Source organism: Canis lupus, chromosome 10 (genome assembly GCF_003254725.2).
Source record: "Canis lupus dingo isolate Sandy chromosome 10, ASM325472v2, whole genome shotgun sequence".
In the NCBI taxonomy this organism is placed as follows: Eukaryota; Metazoa; Chordata; class Mammalia; order Carnivora; family Canidae; genus Canis; species Canis lupus.
Genome location: NC_064252.1, coordinates 47600784 through 47625582, shown reverse-complemented (window position 1 = coordinate 47625582; position 24799 = coordinate 47600784). Strand labels below are relative to the sequence as shown.

Genomic DNA, 24799 nt, shown 5'->3' with positions numbered 1-24799 from the left:
TTTATTTTTTATTTTTTTTTATTTTTTTTCAATTTTTTTTCAATTCTGTTTTTAAATGTTTTAAATAATTCCAAGGAGATGTTCATATGAAACCATCATTCTTTTTTATTATTTGAAAAGATTTGATTGCTCTGTCTACACTTTTTTTTTTTTAATAAAAGGAAATTCACTTCAAGTAGTGTAATATCTTGAGAGCCAAATATTTGACCACTTACTGGTGTTACCACAGTCATAAATATCGAGTTGAAACAGACTGAACATTCATGTTGCAAATTTTTCAGTAAGACTGGAAAATAGAATCACAGCTTATCAATGAAAATCACATTCATAGTATAATGGAAATAACAGTAGGTTAAGAATTAGGAATTCCAGATTGAAAATAAGCCATTAGCTAGCAGGTAATAAGTGTGTCTTAGGCTACATGAAGTCCTATCAATCAATCAATTGTATTTAACATGTAGGTATTAGACAAGAGCACTATTAATATATTGGGTAATATTCTCTCAACCTCAAGTTATCTATATCTGTAACCCAATTTATGTCAACCCATTAGATGCATTGTATAAAATCAAATTGATGGGCTCCTGGGTGGTGTGGTTGCCTGGGTGTTGGACTCTTGGTTTTGGCTCAGGTCATAATCTCAGCTGTGGCATAGAGCCCCTTGTCATTGAAGAGTCTGCTTGAAACTCTCCCTCTGCCCCCTCCTTCTGCTTACTTACTTGCTCTCTCTTATTCTTGAATAATCTTTTAAAAAAATCAAATTGAAACCATTTACAGTTGGTGGTGAGTGCATATTTTAGAAGAAAGAATCTCAGCAAGTTATTGGCTGGGTTTTCAGACTAACCTGAACCACTGTTTTCTTCATCTGCCTCATTTTGTATTACCTTAAAGATGCCGTTGAATCTTTTGTTAACTGAGCCCCACCAAAGGGATGTCACATACTCCCAAAATACAGCTAAAGCGGTTTGTACCATCATAAGAACCGAAACAGATTTTGTTATGCCTTCTCTTTGTTGCCTCTTATATTTATATATTAGAAACTCCTTCACTAATTGTGAATGTATGAAAACCAGATCTTAATTACTGTGTTGTAAAAAGTGATCCATTTTCTATTTTTTTATGTGTTCATTTGTAGACTTCATTAGGTCTGCTTTTTATGAAAGATCTCATTTCTTCTTCATCCTAAATGGTCAGACCACTAAACAATTAATTAAATTGTGTTTAAATTATTATTAAACCATTTATTTGTTTTTTGTCAGGTTAAACATGGTGGTTTCGTTTATTATCAAGAAGGTTGCTGCTTGGTTCGTTCCAAAGATGAAGAAGGTACACCATAGTTTTTCCTTTTTTCCTAAAGTGTTCTGATTTTTCATATTTCACATTTTTCGTAGGAAATTTGATAGTAATTTCTCAAAGGCATAGGAAATATATTTTAGATTATTTCTACTTTAAAAAAATGATTAGTTAATATCAGGGTTTGTTCAAGGTACAGTTAACAGCTATACCTAAAAGCTTTGGAGGGGAGAATGGAGGTTGTTTTGTTTTGTTTTGTTTTGTTTTTTTACCATCTCTAATATCCTATATTATACTATACTGGACATTTTACATGGATTATTCAATGTTATTACATTCTGTTAACTTTCTAGTTCAATGTTATTATATTCTGTTAACTTTCTAGTTTCTCCATAGTCTATAGGTACTAGACTATATCTGTCAAATAATAACACATAGGCTGATGCATAGATTAATATTGAATAACATAGGCTAATATTAAATAAGAAATATCAGATTCTTGATTTCAAGCTGGTATCAGAGCTGAAGGAAGCCAGAATGTAGCCTCTTATAGAAGGGGAATGCAAATTCAAATTTAAAGATTTTTTTAAGTACATCTTGTGGAGTTATCACTTTCATATTTTTCTCTATGCAGCAGATAATGATAATTATGAAGTCTTATTCAATTTGGAGGAACTTAAATTAGATCAGCCCTTCATTGATTGTATCAGAGTTGCTCCTGATGAAAAATATGTAGCTGCTAAGATAAGAACTGAAGATTCTGAAGCATCTACCTGTATAGTTGTGAAGCTCAGTGATCAGCCTGTAATGGAAGCTTCTTTCCCAAATGTGTCCAGTTTTGGTAAGCCATCAAACAAAACAGTCTTCTGTGTTAGGCAACTATAAGAGACTTGTCTATACCTTTGAAACATTTTTATTTGTCCATATGAATGAGAAGGTGAATGCCTAATCCTTTTATTCCTATGGACTCCATAGCTTCCTATCTATCTCTTATTCGGGAGACTTTCCCTTTAATTATATATCCAAATTCATGTTCATGTTTTTTAAAATATTACAGCCAGAATCCAAGCTGTACAGCTTTGATGTATCAATAATTCTTTGCAAATTTACCATTCAGACACCTTTTTGCATACAAATTGTATTTTGTGTGTTACTCAACTTTAAATTTAGGTTTTTTTTTTGTTTTTTTTTTTTTTTTTTAATTTCACGTCATCTTCTCAAGCCATTAGAGCAGATTGCCCAGAGTTACTACCAACAAACTTTGGAACATGTTGAACTTATTCATCAGTAGAAGTTGTGATATTTTGACTAAGAGAATCAACTTTAAATTTTCTTTTATCGGGACGCCTGTGTGGCTCAGCATTTGAGCATCTGCCTTCGGTTCAGGGTGTGATCCCGGAGCCCCTGGATCGAGTCCCGCATCGGGGCTCTCCTCAAGGAGCCTGCTTCTCCCTCTGCCTATGTCTCTGGCTCTCCCTCTTTGTGTCTCTCATGAATAAATAAATAAAATCTTATAAAAAATAAATAAATTTTCTTTTATCACTGAGTGATACATATGTTCATAGTTTGTTTCCATTTTCATTTTCTGCCTAATTTTCTCCATTGTTTAATAATTAAGCACTTTTGCAGTGAATTGAAATTATAGTCTAATTGATTCTGAAACCTACTTTTGGTGGAGAGGGGGGAGGACATGGAGAGGGAGGTACGGAGGGAGAGGGATAGAGTATCTTAAGCAAGCTTCACGCCCCGTACCAAGCCCCACTTGTGGCTCAATCTCATGACCCCAAAATCGTGACCTGAGCCAAAATCAAGAGTTGGATGCGTAACAGACTGAGCCATCCAGGTGCCCCCTGAAACATAAATTTTGTACATTTTAATCTCTCTCAAATCACGATGCACATTATACAGTGCTGTCTTATACAGTCACTGTCAGCCAGGTGGCAGTCATGATGTAATCGTGTGAAAACTTCTATTGACAGTTTCTGGTAAGATCAAGAAAACTCCAGCATTAAAATGTATTGGTAGTTTGAGATATCCTGTGGATTGAGGGAAGACAGAAAAGATTTAGGCATGAGAGAAAGTGATCCAGTGTTTCTTCAGACTTAAAGATTGTAGATGTAAACATAGTTCATTTCCTGTAAGCATGACTCTGACTGAACATTCCAATTCTTAATTAGAAACCTGAGAATGAGAACTGCTTGAAACCTTGGACTTGATGTAGCAACATTTTATTCTCCAAAAAAGCTGACTTCTACATAACATTGGTTAGATCTGATCAAACCAGTGTTTGATTTACATTTCCAGGGATGAGCTTACACATCTCTTCTTTGGTGGCACTCAAGTTTGAATGTGTTGTGCCCTATTTTTCAACTGCAAGTAATATATAATCTATAATTCTTTAATTATTTTCTTTCAGAATGGGTAAAGGATGAAGAAGAGGAAGATGTTTTATTCTACACCTTCCAGAGGAACCTTCGCTGTCATGATGTATATCGGGCAACTTTTGGTGATAACAAACGTAATGAACGTTTTTACACAGAAAAGGACCCAAGGTACTAGGATAATGCAATTAAATCTTTTTCTCCAGAGTTTTTCTCCAGTTATCTAAAGTGCTATTCTTAGTTGACATAAAATATTGATTTCAGCTAGAACCAGGTGTAATAGGTTAAGATGAGCATAATCATTCATTTATTAGTTGTTTGGATTCAAAATTGGAATCTCGTTATATTCATTCTCCACAGTGAACACAAATACACTATTAGACTGCAAAGACTAAGTTGCTAACATTCTCTGTAGACTGACATATGAAAAGAGTTGTTAATTAAATCTTTAATAGGGTTGCCATACTACATTTCTGAATCTTTTATAGGCCATAGGTAGAATAACATGGTGTCAGTTACAAAGAATTCACTACTCATTTCATATAGATTATCTACCTTTTAAATTGTTGTACTTTGAGCTGTGGTATCCACTGCTCTTTAAATTTCACTCTCCCCAGTATTTTGGTAATTCCTCTTTACTTCCTTATTATCTAGGACTCGTGTCCCATATTACCGTTTAGCAGGCTTGGGAGGAAATGACAGTAAGTTTATCTGGCAAAATCCCTTGACTCTTACCCAGATAAACTTTTCCAAATGATTTATGAGAAATTTTTCCTTAACACCAGGGTCCTGTCACCATATATGTTATTTAACAGTAAAGCTTGGACAATGAGTAGATTTTATATTTTTCTTTTTTTTTTTTTTTAAGATTTTATTTATTTATTCATGAGAGGCACACAGAGAGAGAGAGACAGAGGCAGAGGGAGAAGCAGGCTCCATGCAGGGAGCCCAACATGGGACTCGATCTCGGGACTCCAGGATCACACCCTGGGCCAAAGGCAGGCGCTAAACCACTGAGCCACCCAGGCGTCACTGAGCAGATTTTATAAGGAAAAAAATGACATCTATGTCAGTAGAGTTAATAGTCAGAATTAACTCATTTCATGAAATTTCTCATCATTTCATGAAATTTCAGAACTGATAAGGATCTTAATGAAAATCTTATATAGCCCCTAGCCCCCTAGTTTTTATTAAGAATTTGAGGTCTAGAGAAATTCTATTATTCCAGACCGTAGAACTAACATTCTTGGACTAGTAATGCTGTCATTGCTTTTTTAATTTTTTTCCTTCTCTGATAATGATTGTTTTTGAGAAATTATCAGAACAATTCATATGATTCCACTATTTTATGTATCGTCTTTCAAGGATATCTTTTGGAGACGTGACAGTTTAAGCTAGTAATGTATTCTGTTATATCAATAACTTAGGACTACAGACCATTTGCCATCTTGTGAATGAAGCTCAGAATGAACACAGCAAGCTATATCCTTGAATAAGATACTTGTTTTCCATATATTGTTACCCATCCTAATTTCTAAGAGAAAAGTGGAAAAAAAAGTGGAAACTACTTGGTTTGTACATGCTTTTCTGCCCCTTAAGGAGCTAACCAGTTATGGGTAAGCCTCATTTGACATTCAGAACCCTGATCTACAACACAAACGAGTCTATAGATTCTTAACACTTTATAATCCCCAAATCCAGAGGGGAGGACCAAAAGGGAAAAGCAGAATACCCAAAGCGAAAATATAAAGGTCTTCAAAGAACTTGTAAAACACAGAGTTGCTACTTTACTGTGTTTGCTTTGATCCTTTTCTGTTCTCATAAGTAAAGTTTACCAAAGTATGTAATTTCCATTTATCTGCCCTTGGTGGTCCAGTTTTGGGTACCTGATTTTTTAAAAGGTATTGTCATGAATTTGCCAAAAAAGAACTCTTAAGCAACCACATTTATCTGCTTTGTTTCCAAGTATTTGAGTAAATTTGGAAATATTTCCAGAGCCATTTAATTCACACATTCTAGGGAGAGCAGAACTATATAGATTCTAAAGGGAAAGATCGGAACAAAATTAGAAAACCTTTTTCAGTCACTGAAAAACACCTCCCTCACCACCACCAAAAACTATTACTGGTACAAATGCTGTTCACTATAGATTTACAGTTTCGTTCATCACTAGAAGCCAGAACAGAGCTAAGTTGAAAAAGCCCTGGGAGGTTACTGAAACTGCCCTGGTCATTTTTTTCTTTTTTTTTTGAAAGATGGGTCTTTTTTTTTCTTTTTTTTTTTTTAAGATTTTATTTATTTATTTATTCATAGACACAGAGTGAGAGGCAGAGACACAGGCAGAAGGAGAGGGAGAAGCAGGCTCCATGCAGGGAGCCCGATGTGGGACTCGATCCCAGGTCTCTAGGATCACACCGCAGGCTGCAGGCGGCGCCAAACCATTGTGCCACCGGGGCTGCCCCTGCCCTGGTCATTGAATGAAGACTGGGGGTCCAAACCCCAAAGATCCCAATGAGGACAAGTCAGGGCAGTGCTAAACAGTTGATGTCTTAGAAATTTCAAGTAAAAGGGATTTTAGAGGTAGACCTTTAATTTTTTTTTTTTTTTTTTAAGATTTTATTTATTTTTACCAAAGAGAGTATGCACACAAGCATGGCGGGGGGGGTGGGGGTGCTGACAGCAGATGGAGAAGCAGACTCCTCGCCAGGCAAGGAGCTTGATATGGGACTCAATCCCAGGACCCTGGAATCATGACCAGAACTGAAGGCAGATGCTTAGCCAATTGAGCCACCCAAGCACCCTGAGAAATAGACCTTTAACTACTTTTAGAAAGTAGTTTTTTGAAATCTAGAGACAGTTAAAGATTTACATGAAATTATACAGTTGATTAGGTAAAAAACCAGACTCCTGCATCTTCTAGTACTTGATACTGCCCTTCCTTTGCAGTAGAACCTAAATTCTTGAGTGAAAAATGAAATTAGCCTGGAATGTCCCCTTTTCCTCTACGTGGTAGATGGTTCTAGCCTTATTTCTTACACAGATTGTTTGATCTTGGACAAGCCATTTCTTGCTCAGTTTCTGTACCCTTGGTAATTACTTTACCTAGGTCATGCTTGGGATTTGGATAATGACACTCACATATTGATTCCAAAAGTCTTTCTGGTTTATTTTGTGCTTCTGTGTTTCTTCCATACCTATACCTATCTTTAAATTATTTATGCAAATTAAAAAACTTTGCAAATCATTTCAGACTCATCACTTAACATAGCCAATAATACTGCAGAATGGGAAATTAGAGTTTGCTACCCATGCAGGCATAACGGTCACAACCAGTGTAATTAATAAAAAGACATGTTTGCTTATTAAAATTGAAATTGATTTTGTGTACTACAGCATGGTCCCTATATGTAATTTCATAAAAACAACCTAGAACTGCTAGATTATGAACAGAGACTTAGTCACTTTTACCTTTGTGTCTTTATTGATAACTAGAATTCTAGGCCTGTATTATTGCCATTCATTGAGCCCATTGAGTAAATGGTGCACTTAGGTCAGTTTCTCTCTTTCAAGCTAAAATCTGAGTTCAGTGATGACTGTGAGTACCTTTTAACCATTGGATTCTTAGCAGTATATAGCAGAATTTAAAGTGTATGTGACCTTGTGGTAAACATAGAATAACATAAACTTATCAAATCACTGTTGTACACCTGAAACTAATGTAACATTGTACATCACCTATACTCAAAAAAAAAAGTATGTGTTGCTACTAAATCATAAATTAAAATTAATTCAAAAATACCGTACTAGGTGAGAAAAATGAATAGTATGATATCAACTTATTTTTAACACTAGGCAGAATTATTTTCATGATCAGGCAAAATATATTTCAAGTTTAAAAATAAGTATCAGAAAAAAAATAATAAGTATCAGGGCAACCCAGGTGGCTCAGCGATTTAGCGCTGACTTCAGCCCAGGGCATGATCCTGGAGACCCAGGATCGAGTCCTGCATCGGGCTCCCTGCATTGAGCCTGTTTCTCCCTCTGCCTGTGTCTCTGCCTCTCTCTTTCTCTCTGTGTCTCTCATGAATAGATAAATAAAATCTTTTATATGTATATATATAGATTTTATTTTTATATATAAATATAAAAATATATATTTCTATATATATATATAGAAATAGAAATAAATAGGAGAATGAATTGGCCTTAGTTCTTTACATTCCTTGTCTTTTCCTTGAATTAAAAGTTCTTTTATATCATTCTATAACTTGTTTTGTTATGCACACATTTTTTTTAAAGTTTTACTTTTTTCAGCTTTATTGAAATGTAATTAACATATAAGACAATTTGAAGGTATATGTGGTGATTTGATACATATACCTATTACAAAATGATTAACACAGAGAGGTAGTTAATATCTCAATCATCTCACAGATTACCACTTTTTTGTGTATGGTGGGAACATTTAAAATCTGTCTTGGCTACTTTTGAGTATATAATACTGTACTGCTAGCTATAGTCATCATGCTGGACATTCAATCCCTACATCTTATTCATCTTATATAATTGAAGATATGGGGGCATCTGTCAGGCATTCGACTGTTGATTTCAGCTGAGGTCATGATTTCAGGGTTGTGAGAACAAGCTCCACGTTAGGCTCTCCAGTGGGCCCTGGGCCACCCGCCCCCCCCCCCAAATGAATGAATGAATGAACAAACGAACCCTTTATTGGTTATCTTCCCCCATTTCGCCCAGCTCTCAGCCCCTGGCCACCATTCTACTATCTTTCTGTGAGTTTCGCTTTTGTAGATTCCACGTATAAGTGACATTATGCAGTATTTGTCTTTTTCTGTTTGACCTATTAGCATAATGCCCTCAAGGTCAATCCATGTTGTGGCAAATGGCAGGATTTCCCTTTGTTATGGCTGAATAATACTCCACAGTGTGTGTGTGTGTGTGTGTGTGTGTATTCCTTATTCATCCATCAGTGGACACTTCGGTGGTTTCCACACCTTGGCTATTGTTAATACTAGTGAACTTGGAAGGACAGATACCTCATTGTGATCCAGACTCCATTTCCTTTAGATAGTACCCAGAAGTGGGATGATTGAATCATATGGATTCAATCATATGAATCCTTTTTTGATTTAAGATTTTATTTGAGAGAGAGTGCACTTGCAAGCCGGATGAGGGGCAGAGAGAAAATGGGAGAGGGAGAAAATCTCAAACAGATTCCCTAGTGAGCACAGAATCCAACACGGGGCTTGATCCCATGACTCTGGGATCATGACCTAAACTGAAACCAAGAGTCAGATGCCTAACTCACTAAACCATCCAGGTGCCTCTCCTTTTTAAATTTTTTTTGGAGAACCCCCTTTTTTTTTTTTTTGCCCTAATAGCTGTATCAGTTTACATTCTCACCAGCAGTACACAAGGGTTTCCTTTTCTCCACATACTCACTAACATCAGTTACCACTTACTATGTGTCTTTTTTGATAATTCTAACATGTTAGAAGTGATATTGTGATTTTGATTTGCATTTCCCTCATGATTAGTGATGTAGAACATCTTTTCATGTATCTGTTGGCCATTTGTATCTCTTTGGGAAAATGTCTCTTCAAGTCTTCTGCCCATTTTTAAATAAGATTTTTTTTTTTGAGGTATAGGGGTTTCTTATATATTTTGAATGTTAACCCTTTATCAGATATATGGTTTGCAAATACTTTATCTCATTCCACAGGTTGCCTTTTCAATTTGTTGTTTCTTTTGCTATGTAGAAGCTTCTTGGTTGAATGTGGTCCCACTTACTTATCTATCTGTTTGTACTTATGGTATCATTAAAAAAAACATTGCCAAGACATTTATGTCAAGGAGCTTTTTCCCTATATTTTCTTCTAGGAGTTTCACAATGTCAGGTCTTATGGTTAAATCTATTTCAAGTTAATTTTTGTGAGTCGTGTATGATAGGGTCCAATTTTATTAGGATGGTAATTTCAATAGCTTAGGATTATCCAGTTTTCCCAATAGTTTCTTGAAGAGATTTTCCATTCCCTTCTGAGTATTCTTGGCTCCCTTATCAAATAAATATATACATGTAAATATATATATTTATATGTATAAGCATTTACACAAATATTTATGTATTATATATATTTATATATTACATATAAATATATTTATATTGGTATATACATTCTATGTAAACAAATATACATATGTATTGACCATATATTCAAGAGTTTGTTTCTGTGTTCTTAGTTCTATTCCAGTGATCCAAGTGTCTATTTTTTTAAGATTTATTTATTTATTTATTAGAGACTGTGCACATAAGTGAGGGGGGCAGAGAAAAAGAGAGAGAAAGTCTCAAGCAGAATCCCCACCAAGCATGGAGCTCAGTCTCATGACCCTGAGATCATGACCTGAGCTGAAACCAAAAGTCAGATGTTCAATTGACTGAGTGCCACCCAGGAACTCCCCACCCCCACACCAAGTATCTATTTTTATGTCAGTACAATGCTGTTCTGATTAGTATAGCTTTGTAATAGAGTTTGGGATCAGAAAGTATGATGCCTTTTACTACTTTCTCACAATTGCTTTGGCTATTTGAGATCTTTTGTGGTTCTCTACAAATTTGGGGATTATTTTTTCTACTTCTGTAAAAAATGCCATTGGAAATTAGGGATTGAATTCAGAGTATAGATGGCTTTGGAAAGTGTGGACCTTTTAATGATACTCATTCTTCTAAATCATGAGTATGGCCTATCTTTCCATTTATTTGTGTCTTTATTTTCTTTCATCAAAATCTTAAGTTTTCAATGTACAGATCATTTCCCTCTGTGATTATATTTATTCCTAAATGTTTGTTTTATGATGCTATTTTAAATGCGGTTGTTTTGTTTCTTTTTCAGACATTTTACTGTTAGTATATCAAAACACAACTGATTCTAGATGTTGATTTCACATCTGCAACTACTGAATTCATTTATTAGTTTTACAGTGAAACCTTTGAGGTTTTCTATATACAAAATCATACCACCTGCAAATCCTTTCTAATTTGGATGCTTTTTATTTCTTTTTCTTGCTTGATTGTCCTGGCTAACACTTCTAGTACTGTGTTGATTAGAAATAGTGAGAGTGATTGTGTGTAGTTACTGATCTCAAGAGGAAGAAAAAACTGTTCAGCTTTTCACCATTGAATATGGTGTTAACTATGGACTTGTCCATATATATGGACCTTTGTAATATATGGCCTTTGTAATGTTGAGTAACATTTGTTCCATATCCAGTTGTGAATGGATTTTGAATTTTGTCACATGCTTTTTCTGTATTTATTGAGATCATCATGTGATTTTTATCTTTTATTCTATTACTGTATCACATTCATTGATTTGCATATGTTTGAACTATTTTTGTATCTCAGGGATTAATTTTGAGCATGATGAATAATCTTTTCAGTGCGCTGTTGAATTAGTTTGCTTGCATTTTGTTGAGTATTTTTTATCTATATTCACCAGGGATATTGGATAGTTTTCTTATAGTGTCTTTATTTGGCTTTTGTAATGGGTAATACTGGCCTGGTAAAATGAGTTGAAAGTGTTTCCTTCTCTTTAATTTTTTTGGAATAGTTTAAAAAGGATTGATGCTAATTCTTTAAAAGTTTAGTAGAGGGATCCCTCGGTGGCTCAGCAATTTAGTGCCTGCCTTTAGCCCAGGGCGTGATCCTGGAGTCCCAGGATCAAGTCCCACATTGGGCTCCCTGTGTGGAGCCTGCTTCTCCCTCTGCCTGTGTCTCTGCTCCCCCCCCCCCCACCGCCCCCCATGAATGAATAAATAAAATCTTTTTAAAAAAATGTTTAGTAGATTTCACCAGTGAGTCCATCTAGTCCCATAGTCCCAGGCTTTTCTTTGCTGAGAAATTTTTGATTACTAATTCATTCTCCTTATTCTTTTAAATATTTTATTTATTCATGAGAGACACAGAGAGAGACACCAAGACATAGGCAGAGAGAGAAGCAGGCTCCCTGTGTGGAGCCCAATGTGGGACTTGATTCCAGGACCCAGGGATCATGACCTGAGCCAAGGGCAGATGCCCAACCACTGAGCCACCTAGGCATCCCTCTCCTTACTCTTTATTGGGCTGTTCAAAATTTCTATTTCTTCATGATTTAATCTTGATAGGTTGTTTCTAGGAATTTATCATTTTTTCTAAGTTATTTAATTTGTTGGCATGTAATTATCCATGATAATCTTATGCTCCTTTTGATTCCATGCTATTAGCTGTAATGTGTCCTCTTCCTTTCTGATTTTGAGTCTTCTTTTTTCCTTGGGTAGCTAAAAGTTTGTCGGTTTTATCTTTTCAAAAAGTGGCTCTTAGTTTTGTTCATCTTTTCTCTTGTTTTTCTGGTCTCCTTAATTTACTTCTGCTCTGATCTTTGTTCCTTTCTTCTGCTAACATTGGACTTATTTTTTGTTTTTCTAATTTTGGGGGGCATAATGTTAGATCGTTTATCTGAGATATTTCCCTTTTTTTTTTCCTTTTTTTTTTTTTTAAGTAGGCTCCACACCCAAGGTAGGCTTGAACTTACTACCCTGAGATCAAGAGTTGCATACTCTACCAACTAAGCCAGCCAGATGCCCCTATTTGAATCTTTTTAAGATCTATTTATTTGAGGGGCACCTGGGTGACTCAGTCGGTTAAATGTCTGCCTTAGGCTCAGGTCATGATCCCAGGGTACTGGGATCGGGCCTTGAATCAGTCTCCCTGCTCCATAAGAAGCCTGCTCCTCCCTCTTCTTCTGCCCCTCCCCCCTGCTCATGCATTCCACCCCTGCAACTCCCCCAAATAAATGGATAAAATCTTTTTTTTAAAAAAGTAAGCCTTAAAAAAAAGAAGGTTTATTTATTTGAGAGAAAGAGTGGTGGGAAGGGGCAGAGAGAGTGAAACTTAAGCAGACTCCATGCTGAGCACAGAGCCCAGTGTGGGCCTTGAGTTCCCAATCTTGAGATTACAACCTGAGATGAAAACCAAGAGTAGTCAGAGACTTAACACTGTATCACCCAGGCACCCCAAGATATTTCTTAATGTAGGCATTTATCACTATAAACTTCCCTCTTAGAAGTACTTTTGCTGTATCCCTAAGTTTTGGTATGTTATATTGCTATCTTCATTTGTCCAAAATTGTTTTTTACTTCCATTTTTCTTTGACTCATTGCTTAATCAATGGTGTATTACTTAATTTCCATGTATTTGTGAATTTTCCAGATTTTCTCTTATGAATTACTATTGCGGTTAGAAAAGATACTTGGTATGAGTTCAGTCTTCTTTAATTTGATAATAATTGTTTTGTGACCTAACATATGATCTGTCACGGAGACTATTCCTTTTATTCTATTAATGTATAACTTAAGAAGAATGTATTCAGCTGCTGTTGAATGGAATGGTCTGTATATGTCTGTTACATCCACTTTGTCTTAAGTGTACATGGTTCAAATCCAAGTCCAACATTTTCATACTGATTTTCTGCCTGGGTGATCTCTGCATTGTTGAAATGGGGTATTATAGTCCCCTGCTATTATTGTATTGTCTATTTTTCCTTTCAGATCTGTTGGTATTTGCTTAATCCATTTAGGCGCTCTGATATTGAGTGCATATAGGCATACCTTGTTTATTGCACTTCACAAGTGCTTTTTGTTGCAGTCCTGTGTGGAGCAAGCCTATTGGCACCATTTTTTCAACAGCACTTGCTCACTTCATGTCTCTGTCACTTTATGGTAGTTATTATGATATTTCAAACTTTTTCATTATTTGCTTATGGAGAATCTGTGATCAATGATTACCACTCCCTGAAAGTTAAGATAATGATTAGCATATTTGCAACTGTTATATCTTCTTGATGAACTGACCTTTTTATAATTATATGATGACCTTCTTTTTTTTTTAATATAATGGCCTTCTTTATCTTCTGTTAACAGCTTTTGAGTTAAAGTGTATTTTTTTTAATCTGATATTAATATGGCTACTCCTGCTCTCTTTTGGTTTCTACTTGCATGAAATTCCTTTTTACATGCTCTCATCTTGAGCCTGTATGTGTCCTTGATGCCGAAGTGAATCTCGTATAGGCATTATATAGTTGGGTCTTTTTATCTGTCCATTCAACCAGTCTGTGCCATTTGATTGGAGAACTTAATCCATTAACATTTAGAGTAATCATTGATAGGTAAGAAGTTACTAATGCCATCTTATTAGTGTTTTCTAACTATTTGGTAGTTCCCATACTCCTTTCTTCCACTTTTGCTATCTTCCTTTGTGAATTTACAATTTTCTGTAATGCTGTGGTTTGATTCCCTTCTTTTTATCTTTTGTATGTTTTCTGTAGGTTTTTGCTTTGTGATTACCATGACTTGTCTTCTCTTTCTAAGGAAATTTTACCTGTAAAGCCAGTTGTATTTTGACACTCATATGACCACATATCTGCCAAGTAATTGACCAAGTAATTTATCTTTTGATTACCTGTGTCATCATCAAACAAAAATAAATAGATAAAAAGTATTGAAAATAGCAAAGATAGTGTTGAAAATAAAGATCAAGCCAAGAGTAAGAGACTTGTCCTACAATCATGTATTAAAACACGTGAACCGGGATCCCTGGGTGGCGCAGCGGTTTGGCGCCTGCCTTTGGCTCAGGGCGTGATCCTGGAGACCCGGGATCGAATCCCACATCGGGCTCCTGGTACATGGAGCCTGCTTCTCCCTCTGCCTGTGTCTCTGCCTCTCTTTCTCTCTCTGTGACTATCATAAATAAAAAAAAAAAAAAAAAAAATTTTAAAACACGTGAACCTACAATAGTTAATACAAATTGACAGACGTATAATAGAAACCGGAATAGATAACTCTAAAATTTATATGTATAAAAACTTATATGAAAGGGACGCCTGAGTGGCTCAGCAGTTGAGCATCTGCCTTCAGCTCAGGGCGTGATCCTGAGGTCCTGGGATCAAGTCCTGCATTGGGCTCCCTGCATGGAGCCTGCTTCTCCCTCTGCCTGTGTCTCTGCCTCTTTCTCTCCCTGTGTCTCTCATGAATAAATAAATAAAATCTTTTTAATAAATAAATAATAAAAACAACTTACAGGATAAAGAGACATCAAGACTAATGAAAAATGAATGGGTATTATTAAAGATTTATTTATTTGAGAGAGAGAATGCACTTGATGCACAAGTGGGGAAAAGGGAAAAAAGCAGACTCCCTGCTGACTGCAAAGCCCAACACAGGGCTCTATCCTAGGAACCTGAGGTCATGACCTCAGGAGAAATGAAGAATCAAGGACACCTGGGTGGCTCAGTGGTTAAGCAGCTGCCTTTGGCTCAGGTCATGATCCTGGGGTCCTGGGATCATGTCCTACATCAGACTCCCCAGAGGGACCCTGCTTCTCCCTCTACCCATGTCCCTGCCTCTCTCTCTCTCATGAATAAATAAATAAAATATTTTTTTAAAAAAAAGAAAGAAATGAAGAGTTGGACACTTAACTGACTGAGCCACCCAGGTGCCCCTGAATGGGTATTATTTTTTAATGGTACAGGAAATAATATGTGGACAAAAATAATTTTCATCAGGATACTTGGGTGGCTCAGTCAGTTGAGCATCCCACTCTTCAATTTGGCTCAGGTCATGATATCAGGGTTGTTAGATCAAGCCCCATGTCAAGTTCCATGATGGGCATGGAGCCTGCTTAAGATTCTCTGTACCTTCCCACCCCAGCTTAAATTTTTCATCACTTTGTGTATCAGCATACATTCCTAAAAGATGTAAAGAATCAATTGATAAAACTATCCAAAACCTAGGTGACATTATAAGTACCTCACTTAACTTGGATAAAATATTTCCAAAGCATAAAATCAATAGAAGAAATTACAAAGGGCACCTGGGTGGCTCAGGGGTTGAGCGGCTGCCTTTGACTCAGGTCGTGGTCCCAGGATCCTGGGATCGAGTCCCGCATCAGACTCCCTGCAGGGAGCCTGCTTCTCCCTCTGCCTGTGTCTCTGCCTCTCTGTGTGTGTCTCTCATAAATAAGTAAAAATCTTAAAAAAAAAAAAAAAAGAAAAAAAAAGAAATTACAAAAGGTGTGACAGTATTCTTGGTTACCTAAAATATTAAACTTTTACGTCAGAAGCCATTATAAACAAAATCCAGATGGCAAAATGGGGGAAAGTATTTTCAGCAAAAGGGCAAGTTAATATCCTTAATTTATGAAGTGATGTTTATAGACTAATAATTTAAACTACATCCCAAGTTTAAAATGGACAAGGACACATCCCAGAAGAAATAACAATTGACAAACATGTTAACGACCAATACAGAAGGAATATTAGCCATGCTTGGGGTGCCTGGGTGGCTTACTCGGTTAAGCATCTGCCTTCAGCTCAGGTCATGATGGGATCGAATCCCACATCGGTCTCCTTGCTCTGCAGAGAGCCTGCTTTTCCCTCTCCTTCTACCTGTGGCTCCCCTTACTTGTGCTACCTCTACCTCTCTGTGTCAAAAATATAAATAAAATTGGGATGCCTGGGTGGCTCAGTGGTTGAGTGTCTGCCTTCAGCTCAGGGTGTAATCCTGGAGTTCTGGGATCAAGTCAGTCCCACATCAGGCTCCCTGCATGGAGCCTGCTTCTCTCTCTGCCTATGTCTCTGCCTCTTTCTGTGTCTCTCATGAATAAATAAATAAAATATTTTAAGAACATAAATAAATAAATAAAATCTTTTTAAAAAATTAGCCATGCTTATCTCTGTGTTGTAAGATCCAGGATTATCATTCTTCTCTGTATTTTTCAGTATTTTCAGTATGGATTAATAATAAAAATAGAGGGCACCCCAGGTGGCTCAGCAGTTTAGTGCCGCCTTCAGCCCAGGGTGTGATCCTGGAGACCTGGGATCGAGTCCCACATTGGGCTCCTTGCGTGGAGCCTGCTTCTCTTCTCCCTCTGCCTGTGTCTCTGCCTCTCTCCCTCTCTCTGTGTCTCTCATGAATAAATAAAATCTTTTAAAAATAATAATATATAAATATAGCATTTAAAGACATCCAGTCAATATGTCAGTCTGAATTAATATAATGTTCTTGGGATATCATTTGATTTATGTGTCAAGAGTCATTAAAAAGGGCAGCCTGGGTGGCTCAGCGGTTTGTGGTCCTGGAGACCAGGGATCAAGTCCCACTTCAGGCTCCCTGTATGGAATGGAGCCTGCTTCTCCCTCTGCCTGTCTGTGCCTCTCTTTCTTGTGTCTCTCATGAATAAATAAATAAATAAAATCTTTAAAAAATAAAGGTCATTAAAAATATTGTTTAATTAAATTAGCATTTCCATTATTAAGAATTTATCTCAGGGAAATAACTGTAAAGGCCAGGGAGGAGGAACTGTCTTCGTGAAGTTCTCTGTTATGTTCTCTATTATAATGAATTTATAATAATATTATAAACATTAAAATACAAAGTTTTAAAATTCTGATAATGCAGCATGATAGAATAGTAGGTAGCCATTAAAAAAATGAGCATGAAAACTAAGGTAGGGGGGTGCTGATATTATGTGAAGTCACAAATGCAGAATATGAAACTGCATCTATATTCTACTTATATCAGTTTAAAGATATGCATGAATAAAATAAGTCATGGAGATAAAAAGTACAGCATAGGGAATATACTCAATAATATTGTAATAATGTTGTATGGTAACAAATGGTAACCCCACATATATTGTGATGAACATTGAGTAATGTATATAGTTGTCTAATCACTATATTGTATGCCTGAACTAATAGGCAATTATGTATCATCTGTACTTGAATATTAATAAAAAATTAATTTAAAAGTTGGAGCAGGCAAAAAAAAAATAAAATTTAAAAAATAAAAATAAAGGGATCCCTGGGTGGCGCAGCGGTTTGGCGCCTGCCTTTGGCCCAGGGCGCGATCCTGAGGACCCGGGATCGAATCCCATGTCGGGCTCCCGGAGCATGGAGCCTGCTTCTCCCTCTGCCTGTGTCTCTGCCTCTCTCTCTCTCTCTCTCTCTCTCTCTCTGTGTGACTATCATAAAAATAAATAGTAAATTAAAAAAATTAAAAAAAATAAAAAATAAAAAATAAAAAATAAAAATAAATAAAAAAATAAAAATAAAGTGGAGCAGGCATGCATGAAATGCAAATAAACTTGGGAAGGAAAAATAGAAAAAAATTAAAATCGTTATATTAATTTTTTTAATGTGTTGAGATTGCAAGGGTTTTTCTTCCTATTTCTGTTTTTGTTATTTCTACTCTGTTATAAAAACTGGGAGGGAGAAAAAAGCCAACATGCACGCAGAGGAGGAACAGAGTAAACTCTGTCTCTCTTCTTCCCTACTCCTCTAAGAAGTTTATTTCCTCTTCCCAGCAAAAGCCCTGTAATTATTGTGATTAAGTGAGAGTTAGATGATGTCTACAGTTGACCGTAAGATGCAGTCAGAAAAAGTTGGATTGATGGATACACAGATAATGTGATAAAGGAAATATAGCAAAATATTGGTAATAATTGAATCTTGGTGGGTATATAGGTATTTACCTGACATTTTCAACTTTTCTATAGGTTTGAAAAATGTTCATAAGAAAATGTTAGAGAAAAAATGGTTTTGAATACCTTTGTGAAGGAATTGAGAAAAATAATAGCCAGTTTTTTTCATGTATAAGCAATATTCACTAAAAACAAGGAGTTTTTCATTTTTGTCTGCATTATAAATCAACATATGTACAACAAGCAGTGAGATGTTGTCTTTAAGGTAGCATGCCTTTGAAACTTACTGGATTTTCTTCTCTTTCTCTGTATGCGTGTGCAGCTACTTTGTTTTCCTTTATCTTACAAAAGACAGTCGTTTCCTTACCATAAATATTATGAATAAGACTACTTCTGAAGTGTGGCTAATAGATGGCCTAAGCCCTTGGGATCCACCAGTACTTATCCAGAAACGAATACATGGAGTCCTTTACTACGTTGAACATAGAGATGATGAATTATACATTCTCACTAATGTTGGCGAGCCTACAGAATTCAAGGTAATCCGGGATTCTCCGTGTACTTATTTGAGCTTTGAAAAGTGTCATACTTCCATCAACATTTCTTGCTCTAATAATTAACTGTTTTGGCATTTGGTTAAAAAATAAAGGTTTTTGGTAAAGCGTAGAAATTGATGCTACCTTCCTACCCATAACCAGTCCGATTTCTCTTCCCTTAGATATAATGCTTCTATATAATTATGCCTAAAAAGGTTAGTAAATGGAACGTACTGATCTTTACCAGTTATCAAAGCCAAACTTAATGATTCGAAAGAACAAACTTTTATAAACTCATAATTTTTATAATTTAGCAATTTGGATTGATCTCAGCTAGGCAGTTCTGATCCCAGCTAGGCTCTTGAATGCATCCCCACACATCGGTTTGCTGTAAGGTGAGCACTAGGCCCTGCTGCCTCATCACATGAGCATTCACGTGATAACAGACACACTGCAGCTCTGGGGCGGAGTTCAGTTCTTTGGCTCTTCGTAAAACAGTGCAGATTAATACGGACTAGTTTTCTGGATGCTGTAGTCATCACATTTTGCTACCTAGATCTCTTCTGACTTTGTTTCACACAGCTCATGAGAACAGCAGCTGATACCCCTGCTATTATGAACTGGGATTTATTTTTCACAATGAAGAGAAATACGAAAGTAGTAGACCTGGATATGTTTAAGGATCACTGTGTTCTGTTCCTGAAGCACAGCAATCTGCTTTATGTTAATGTGATTGGTCTGGCTGATGATTCAGTTCGGTCTCTGAAGGTATGCTTAATTTCCAAAAGATTACTATTAATCAAAATCCATATAGCTTAGCTTAACAGAACATCAAATTTTGAATAATAGCAGTGTACTTTTTCCTGAAAAGAAGTGTAATTTAAATGACATGTAGCAGACAAGGTTTTTTCATGTTTAGGAGGTTTATTTTAGAATTATTTAGAGGACCTTGCTTTTAATAAAGTTTTACTTAAAATACTGTCTTACAGCATGAACTTTAGAAGTGTCCTATTTTTCTCTTTCCTTATCTCTGTATATCATACATCTCTACAATTTTAGGTATGCTGATAGCTCAGGCCAGCTTGACAGCTAACCAGATTCTGCTTGCTGCTCCCATCCTATAACCCCAGTAGGGATAGTAGCTGTGCCCACTATATTTCTGCCTTTATGTCTGCACCATCTTCTTTTGCCAATTTTCTTACCTGCCAAGGTTTTAAGGGAGAGGTGGCAGTGCTCCCTGCTGCAGCAGAGGTGTGATAGTGGCACATCTGCCTTCTAGGCTAACTTGGTGGTATTGCCTGTGGCTGCCAGCCAAGAAAATCTGCCTATACAAGTGAACTTGTTAAAATTGGTGAATATACCAACCTTATTGCGCCATGGTAAAGTAGCATTCACATGTAGGTCAGGTACTAGGTGCTGAAGGAAAGGGGAAAGGCTTCCATTTTCCTTGAATACATATTTTTCTATTCTTTGGGTAAAATCCAGTAGTGTGATTGCTGGATAGTAGATTACTTCTGTTTTTAACTTTTTGAGGAACCTCCATATTGTCTTCCACTGTGTCTGTACCAATTTGCATTCCTATCAACAGTGCAAAGAGGTAGGGTGCCTTTTTCTCCACATGTTGCCCAAACCAGTTGTTTCTTCTGTTTATTTTAGCCATTCTGACAGGTGTGAGGTGGCATCTCATTGTAGTTTTGATTTGTATTTTACTGATGAGTGAAAATGAACATCTTTTCATATGTCTGCTGGCCATATCTTCTTTAAGAAATGCCTTCTCATATTTTCTGCCCATTTTTAATTGGATTATTTATTTTGGGGGGGTTGAGTTCTTTAAGTTAAATATTTTAGATATTAGCCCTTTATGGGATATGTCATTTACAAATCTCTTCTTCCATCCTGTAGGTCGCCTTTTAGCTTAGTTTCCTTTGCTGTGCAGAAGCTTATTTTGATGTAGTCCCAATTTGTTTATTTTTGCTTTTGTTTCCCTTGCCTCAGGGGACATATCTAGAATCAGGTTGTATGGCTGATCTTGCCTGTACTCTCTTCTGGAATTTTTATGGTTTCAGGTCTCACAATTAGGTCTTTAATTCATTTTGAGTTTTTGTGTGTGTGTGGTGTAAGAAAGTGGTCCAGTTTCATTCTTTTGTATGTAAACTGGCTGTCCAGTTTTCCCAGCACCATTTGTGGGAGTTTACGAAATTATCTTTATTCCCATTGGATATTCTTTATCTTTTTCTCAAAGATTAATTGACCATAGAGTTGGGGGTTTATTTCTGGATTTTCTATTACATTCTGTTGATTCATATGTCTGTTTTTGTGCCAATTCCATACTGTTTTGGTCACTATGGCTTTGTGATATACCTTGAAGTCCGAAATTGTGATGCCTCCAGCTTTGGTTTTCTTTTTCAAGATTGCTTTGGCTCTTTGGGGTCATTTGTGGTTGCACATAAACTTTAGGATTGTTTGTTCTGGTTCTGTAAAAAATACTGTTGGTATTTTGATAGGGATTGCACTAAATGTGTAAATTACTTTGGGTAGTACAAACATTTCAGCAATGTTTTTTCTTTCAACCCATGAGCATGAAAGGTCTTTCCATTTGTTTGTGTCCTCTCCAGTTCCTTTCATTGGTGTTTTATAGTTTTCAGAGTACAGATCTTTTACCCCTTTGGTTAGATTTATTCCTATTATTTTTGGTATAATTATAAATGGGATTGTTTCTTAATTTCTATTCTGTTCATTATTGTGTATAGAAATACAACAGGTAGCTCTACATTGATTTTTATATCCTGCAACTTTACTGAATTCATTTATCAGTTCTAGCAGGTTTTTGGTGGTATCTTTCAGATTTCCTAGTATCATATCATCTACAAATAGTGAAAATTTTCCTTCTTACCAATTTGGATGCCTTTTCTTTCTTTTCGTTGTCTGATTGCTGAGCTAGAACTTGCAGAACTCTGTTGAATAAAATGAGAGCATACTTCTTTCTGACCTTAGGGGAAAGGCTCTGTTTTCCCCATTTAAGATGACTTTAACTGTGGGTTTTTCATAAATGGCTTTTATTATGTTCCCTCTAAACCTACTCTGTTGATGGTTTTTTTTATCATGAGTGGATGTTGTACTTTGTCAAATGCTTTTTCTGCATCTACTGAAATGATCATATGATTCTCATCCTTTCTCTTTCTAATGTACTATTATCACATTGATTGATATGTAAATATTGAACCACCCTTGCAACCCAATCCCACTTGGTTGTGGTAAATGATGTTTTTAATGTATTGTTGGATTTAGTTTGCTAGTATTGTGTTGAAGGTTTTTGCATCTATGTTCTTCAGAGATACTGACCTGTAGTTCCTTTTTTTTGTTGGGGTCTTTAGTTTTGGTATCAAGGTAGTCCTGGCCTCATAGAATGAATTTGAAAGTTTTCCTTCATTTCCAAGTTTTTGGAATAGTTTGAAAAGAATAGGTATTAATTCTTGCTTAAATGTTCGGTAGAATTCACCTGTGAAGCCATTTGGTCTTGGATTTTGTGGGGCGGGGGGCGGGGGGTTGTGGGGATTTTTTGTTTTTGTTTTTGTTTTTGATTACAGATTCGATTTCATTGCTGGTTACCAATCTTTTCAAATTTTTTATTTTTCTTGTTTTGGTAGGTTATATATTTGTGGGAATTTGCCCATTTCTTCTAGGTTGTCCAATTTATTGGACAATTATTGGCATATAATTTTTCGTAATATTTTCTTATGATTTTTTTTGTATTTCTGTGGTGTTTGTTGCTATTTCTTCTCTCTCATTTGTAATTTTATTTATTTTGGGTCCTTTCTCTTTTTCTTGGTAAGTCTGGCTAGAAGTTTATCACCTGTATTGATTTCTATTTATTTTTTTTCCACAGAGCCAGCACCTCATTTCACTGATCTATTGAGGGTGTTTTGAGGAGGTTTTGGGGTTTTATTTTTTAGTTTTTATATCACATTTCTCTTCTAATCTTTTAGTATTTCCTTCTTTCTGCTGGGCTTGTTTTTATTTTTTTAAGCTTTATTTAGGAGAGAGGGGGTGAGAGAGGGTCTCAAGCAGACTCCTCACTGAGCACAGAGCCTGAAAGAGGGCTTGATCTCACCACCCTGATAAGATCACTACCCAACCCAAAACCAAGAGTTGGATGCTCAATCGACTCTGCCACCCAGGTGCCTAACCTTCTGCTAGTTTTAGATTTTGTTTGTTCTTTTTCTAGCTCCTTTAGGTGTAAAATTGGGTTGAGATTTTTTTATTGCTTGAGGTAAGCCTATATTGCTATAACGTTCCCTTAGAACTGTTTTTGCTGCATCCCAAAGGTTTTGAACTCAACATTGTGTTTTCATTTGTTTCTACATAATTTTTTATTTGTTTTCTGGGTGACCCATTAATTGTTTAGGAGCATGTTATTTAACCTCCATGTAATTGTGATCTTCCCAGACTTTTTCTTGTGGTTTACTTCTAGTTCCATAACATTGAGGTCAGAAAAGAATGCATGATGTGACTTACATCTCTTTAAATTTGTTGAGGGTTGTTTTGTGGCCTAATACGTCATCTGTTTTGGTCCATGTGCATTTGAAAATATTGTGTATTTTATTTTAGGATGGAATGTCCTGAGTATATCTGTTAAATTCATCTAGTCCAGGGTGTCATTCAAAACCATGGTTTCCTTGTTGATTTTTCTCTTTAGATGATCTGTCCATTGATGTAAGTGGGATGTGAAAGTTTCCTGTTATTATTATTATATTACCAATTAGTTCCTTTATGTTTCTTATTAACTGTTTTATGTATTTGGGTGCTCCGATGTTGGGTGCATAAATATTTATAATTATTACATCTTTTTGTTGTTTCCCCCTTATTATTATATAGTGTTCTTCGTCTCTTGTTACAGTTTTTGTTTCAAAATCTATTTTTTCCTGTGTAAGTATTGCTACTCCAGGTTTATTTTGACATCTATTTGCATGAAATGTTTCTGCATCCTCTCACTTTCAATCTGTAACTGTTTTTAGGTCTAAAATGAGCTTCCTGTGACAGCATGTAGATGGGTCTTGTTTTTTATCTATTCTGTCACCCTGTATGTTTTGATTAGAGCATTTAGTCCATCTACATTCAAAGTAATTATTGATAGGTATGTACTTATCGCCATTTTATTACTTGTGGTGGTTTATGCAGTTTTTCTCTGATCCTTTCTTCTCTTTCTCTTTCTTACTGATATATTTGGATTTCTCTTTATTCCTTGCATATTTATAAGTGGTTTTTGATACGTTTTAATACAACACTCTTCTGCATATAGCAGAAGTTTATATTTAGTTGATAGTTGTTTAAGTTTCTTTACTCCTCCCCCAAGTTTTAGGTATATGGTGTCATATTTTACATCCTTTTGAGTTCCTTGACTGATTTTTTTACAGGAATATTCATTTTTACTGTTTTTGTGTTTCCTACTGTCATACTCTTTTTTGATCTTTCTTTTCCACTCAAAGACTCCTCCTCAAGATTTCTTGCAGAGCTGGTTTAGTGGTCATGAACTCCTTGTTTTGTTTTTTTTGTTTGTTTGCCTAGAAAACTCTTTCTCTCTCCTCCTATTCTAAATGGTAGCTTTGCTAGATAGAGTATTCTTGGCTGCAAGTTTTTCCCATTCAGCACTTTTTTTTTTAAGATGTTATTTATTTGAGAGCGACAGCACATGCATGTGTGCGCACAGGCAGAGGGAGAGGGAGGAGCAGGCTCCCCATGGAGCAGGGTGCCGGATGCAGGACTCCATCCCAGGACCCTGATGCTTAACCTGAGCCACCCACACACACACACACACACAGTTCACACTTTAAATACATCATGTCACTCCTTCCTGACTTGGAAAATTTCTTCTGAAAAACCCACAATAACCTTATGGGATTTCCTTTGTATGCAACTGTCTTCTTTTGTCTTGCTGTTTTTAATATTTTTTCCTTATCACTATATTTTGTCATTTTAATTACAGTATATCTTGGTGTAGATCTGCTTTTGTGGATTTTTTTTTTTTTTAGATTTTATTTATTTATTCATAGAGACAGAGA

At 36.0% G+C, this 24799-nt stretch overlaps 1 protein-coding gene across 9 annotated transcripts in view; it reads left to right on the top strand.

Moving 5' to 3' along the window:
- The window catches only part of PREPL (prolyl endopeptidase like), a 70292-nt gene that overhangs the window by 16605 nt on the left and 28888 nt on the right, over window positions 1–24799 (top strand). For 8 of the 9 annotated variants that reach the window (XR_007413603.1, XR_007413601.1, XR_007413602.1 and 5 more), the window contains 5 exons: window positions 1260–1326; window positions 1928–2134; window positions 3710–3845; window positions 18527–18743; window positions 19323–19508. Coding sequence is in view for 5 of the 9 variants with exons in the window: in XM_025465432.3 (XP_025321217.1) it covers window positions 1260–1326; window positions 1928–2134; window positions 3710–3845; window positions 18527–18743; window positions 19323–19508 (813 nt within the window). In the remaining 4 variants the exon portion in view is untranslated. The remainder of the gene's footprint in view (window positions 1–1259; window positions 1327–1927; window positions 2135–3709; window positions 3846–18526; window positions 18744–19322; window positions 19509–24799) is intronic. The other variant, XM_025465443.3, reaches the window with a different exon arrangement.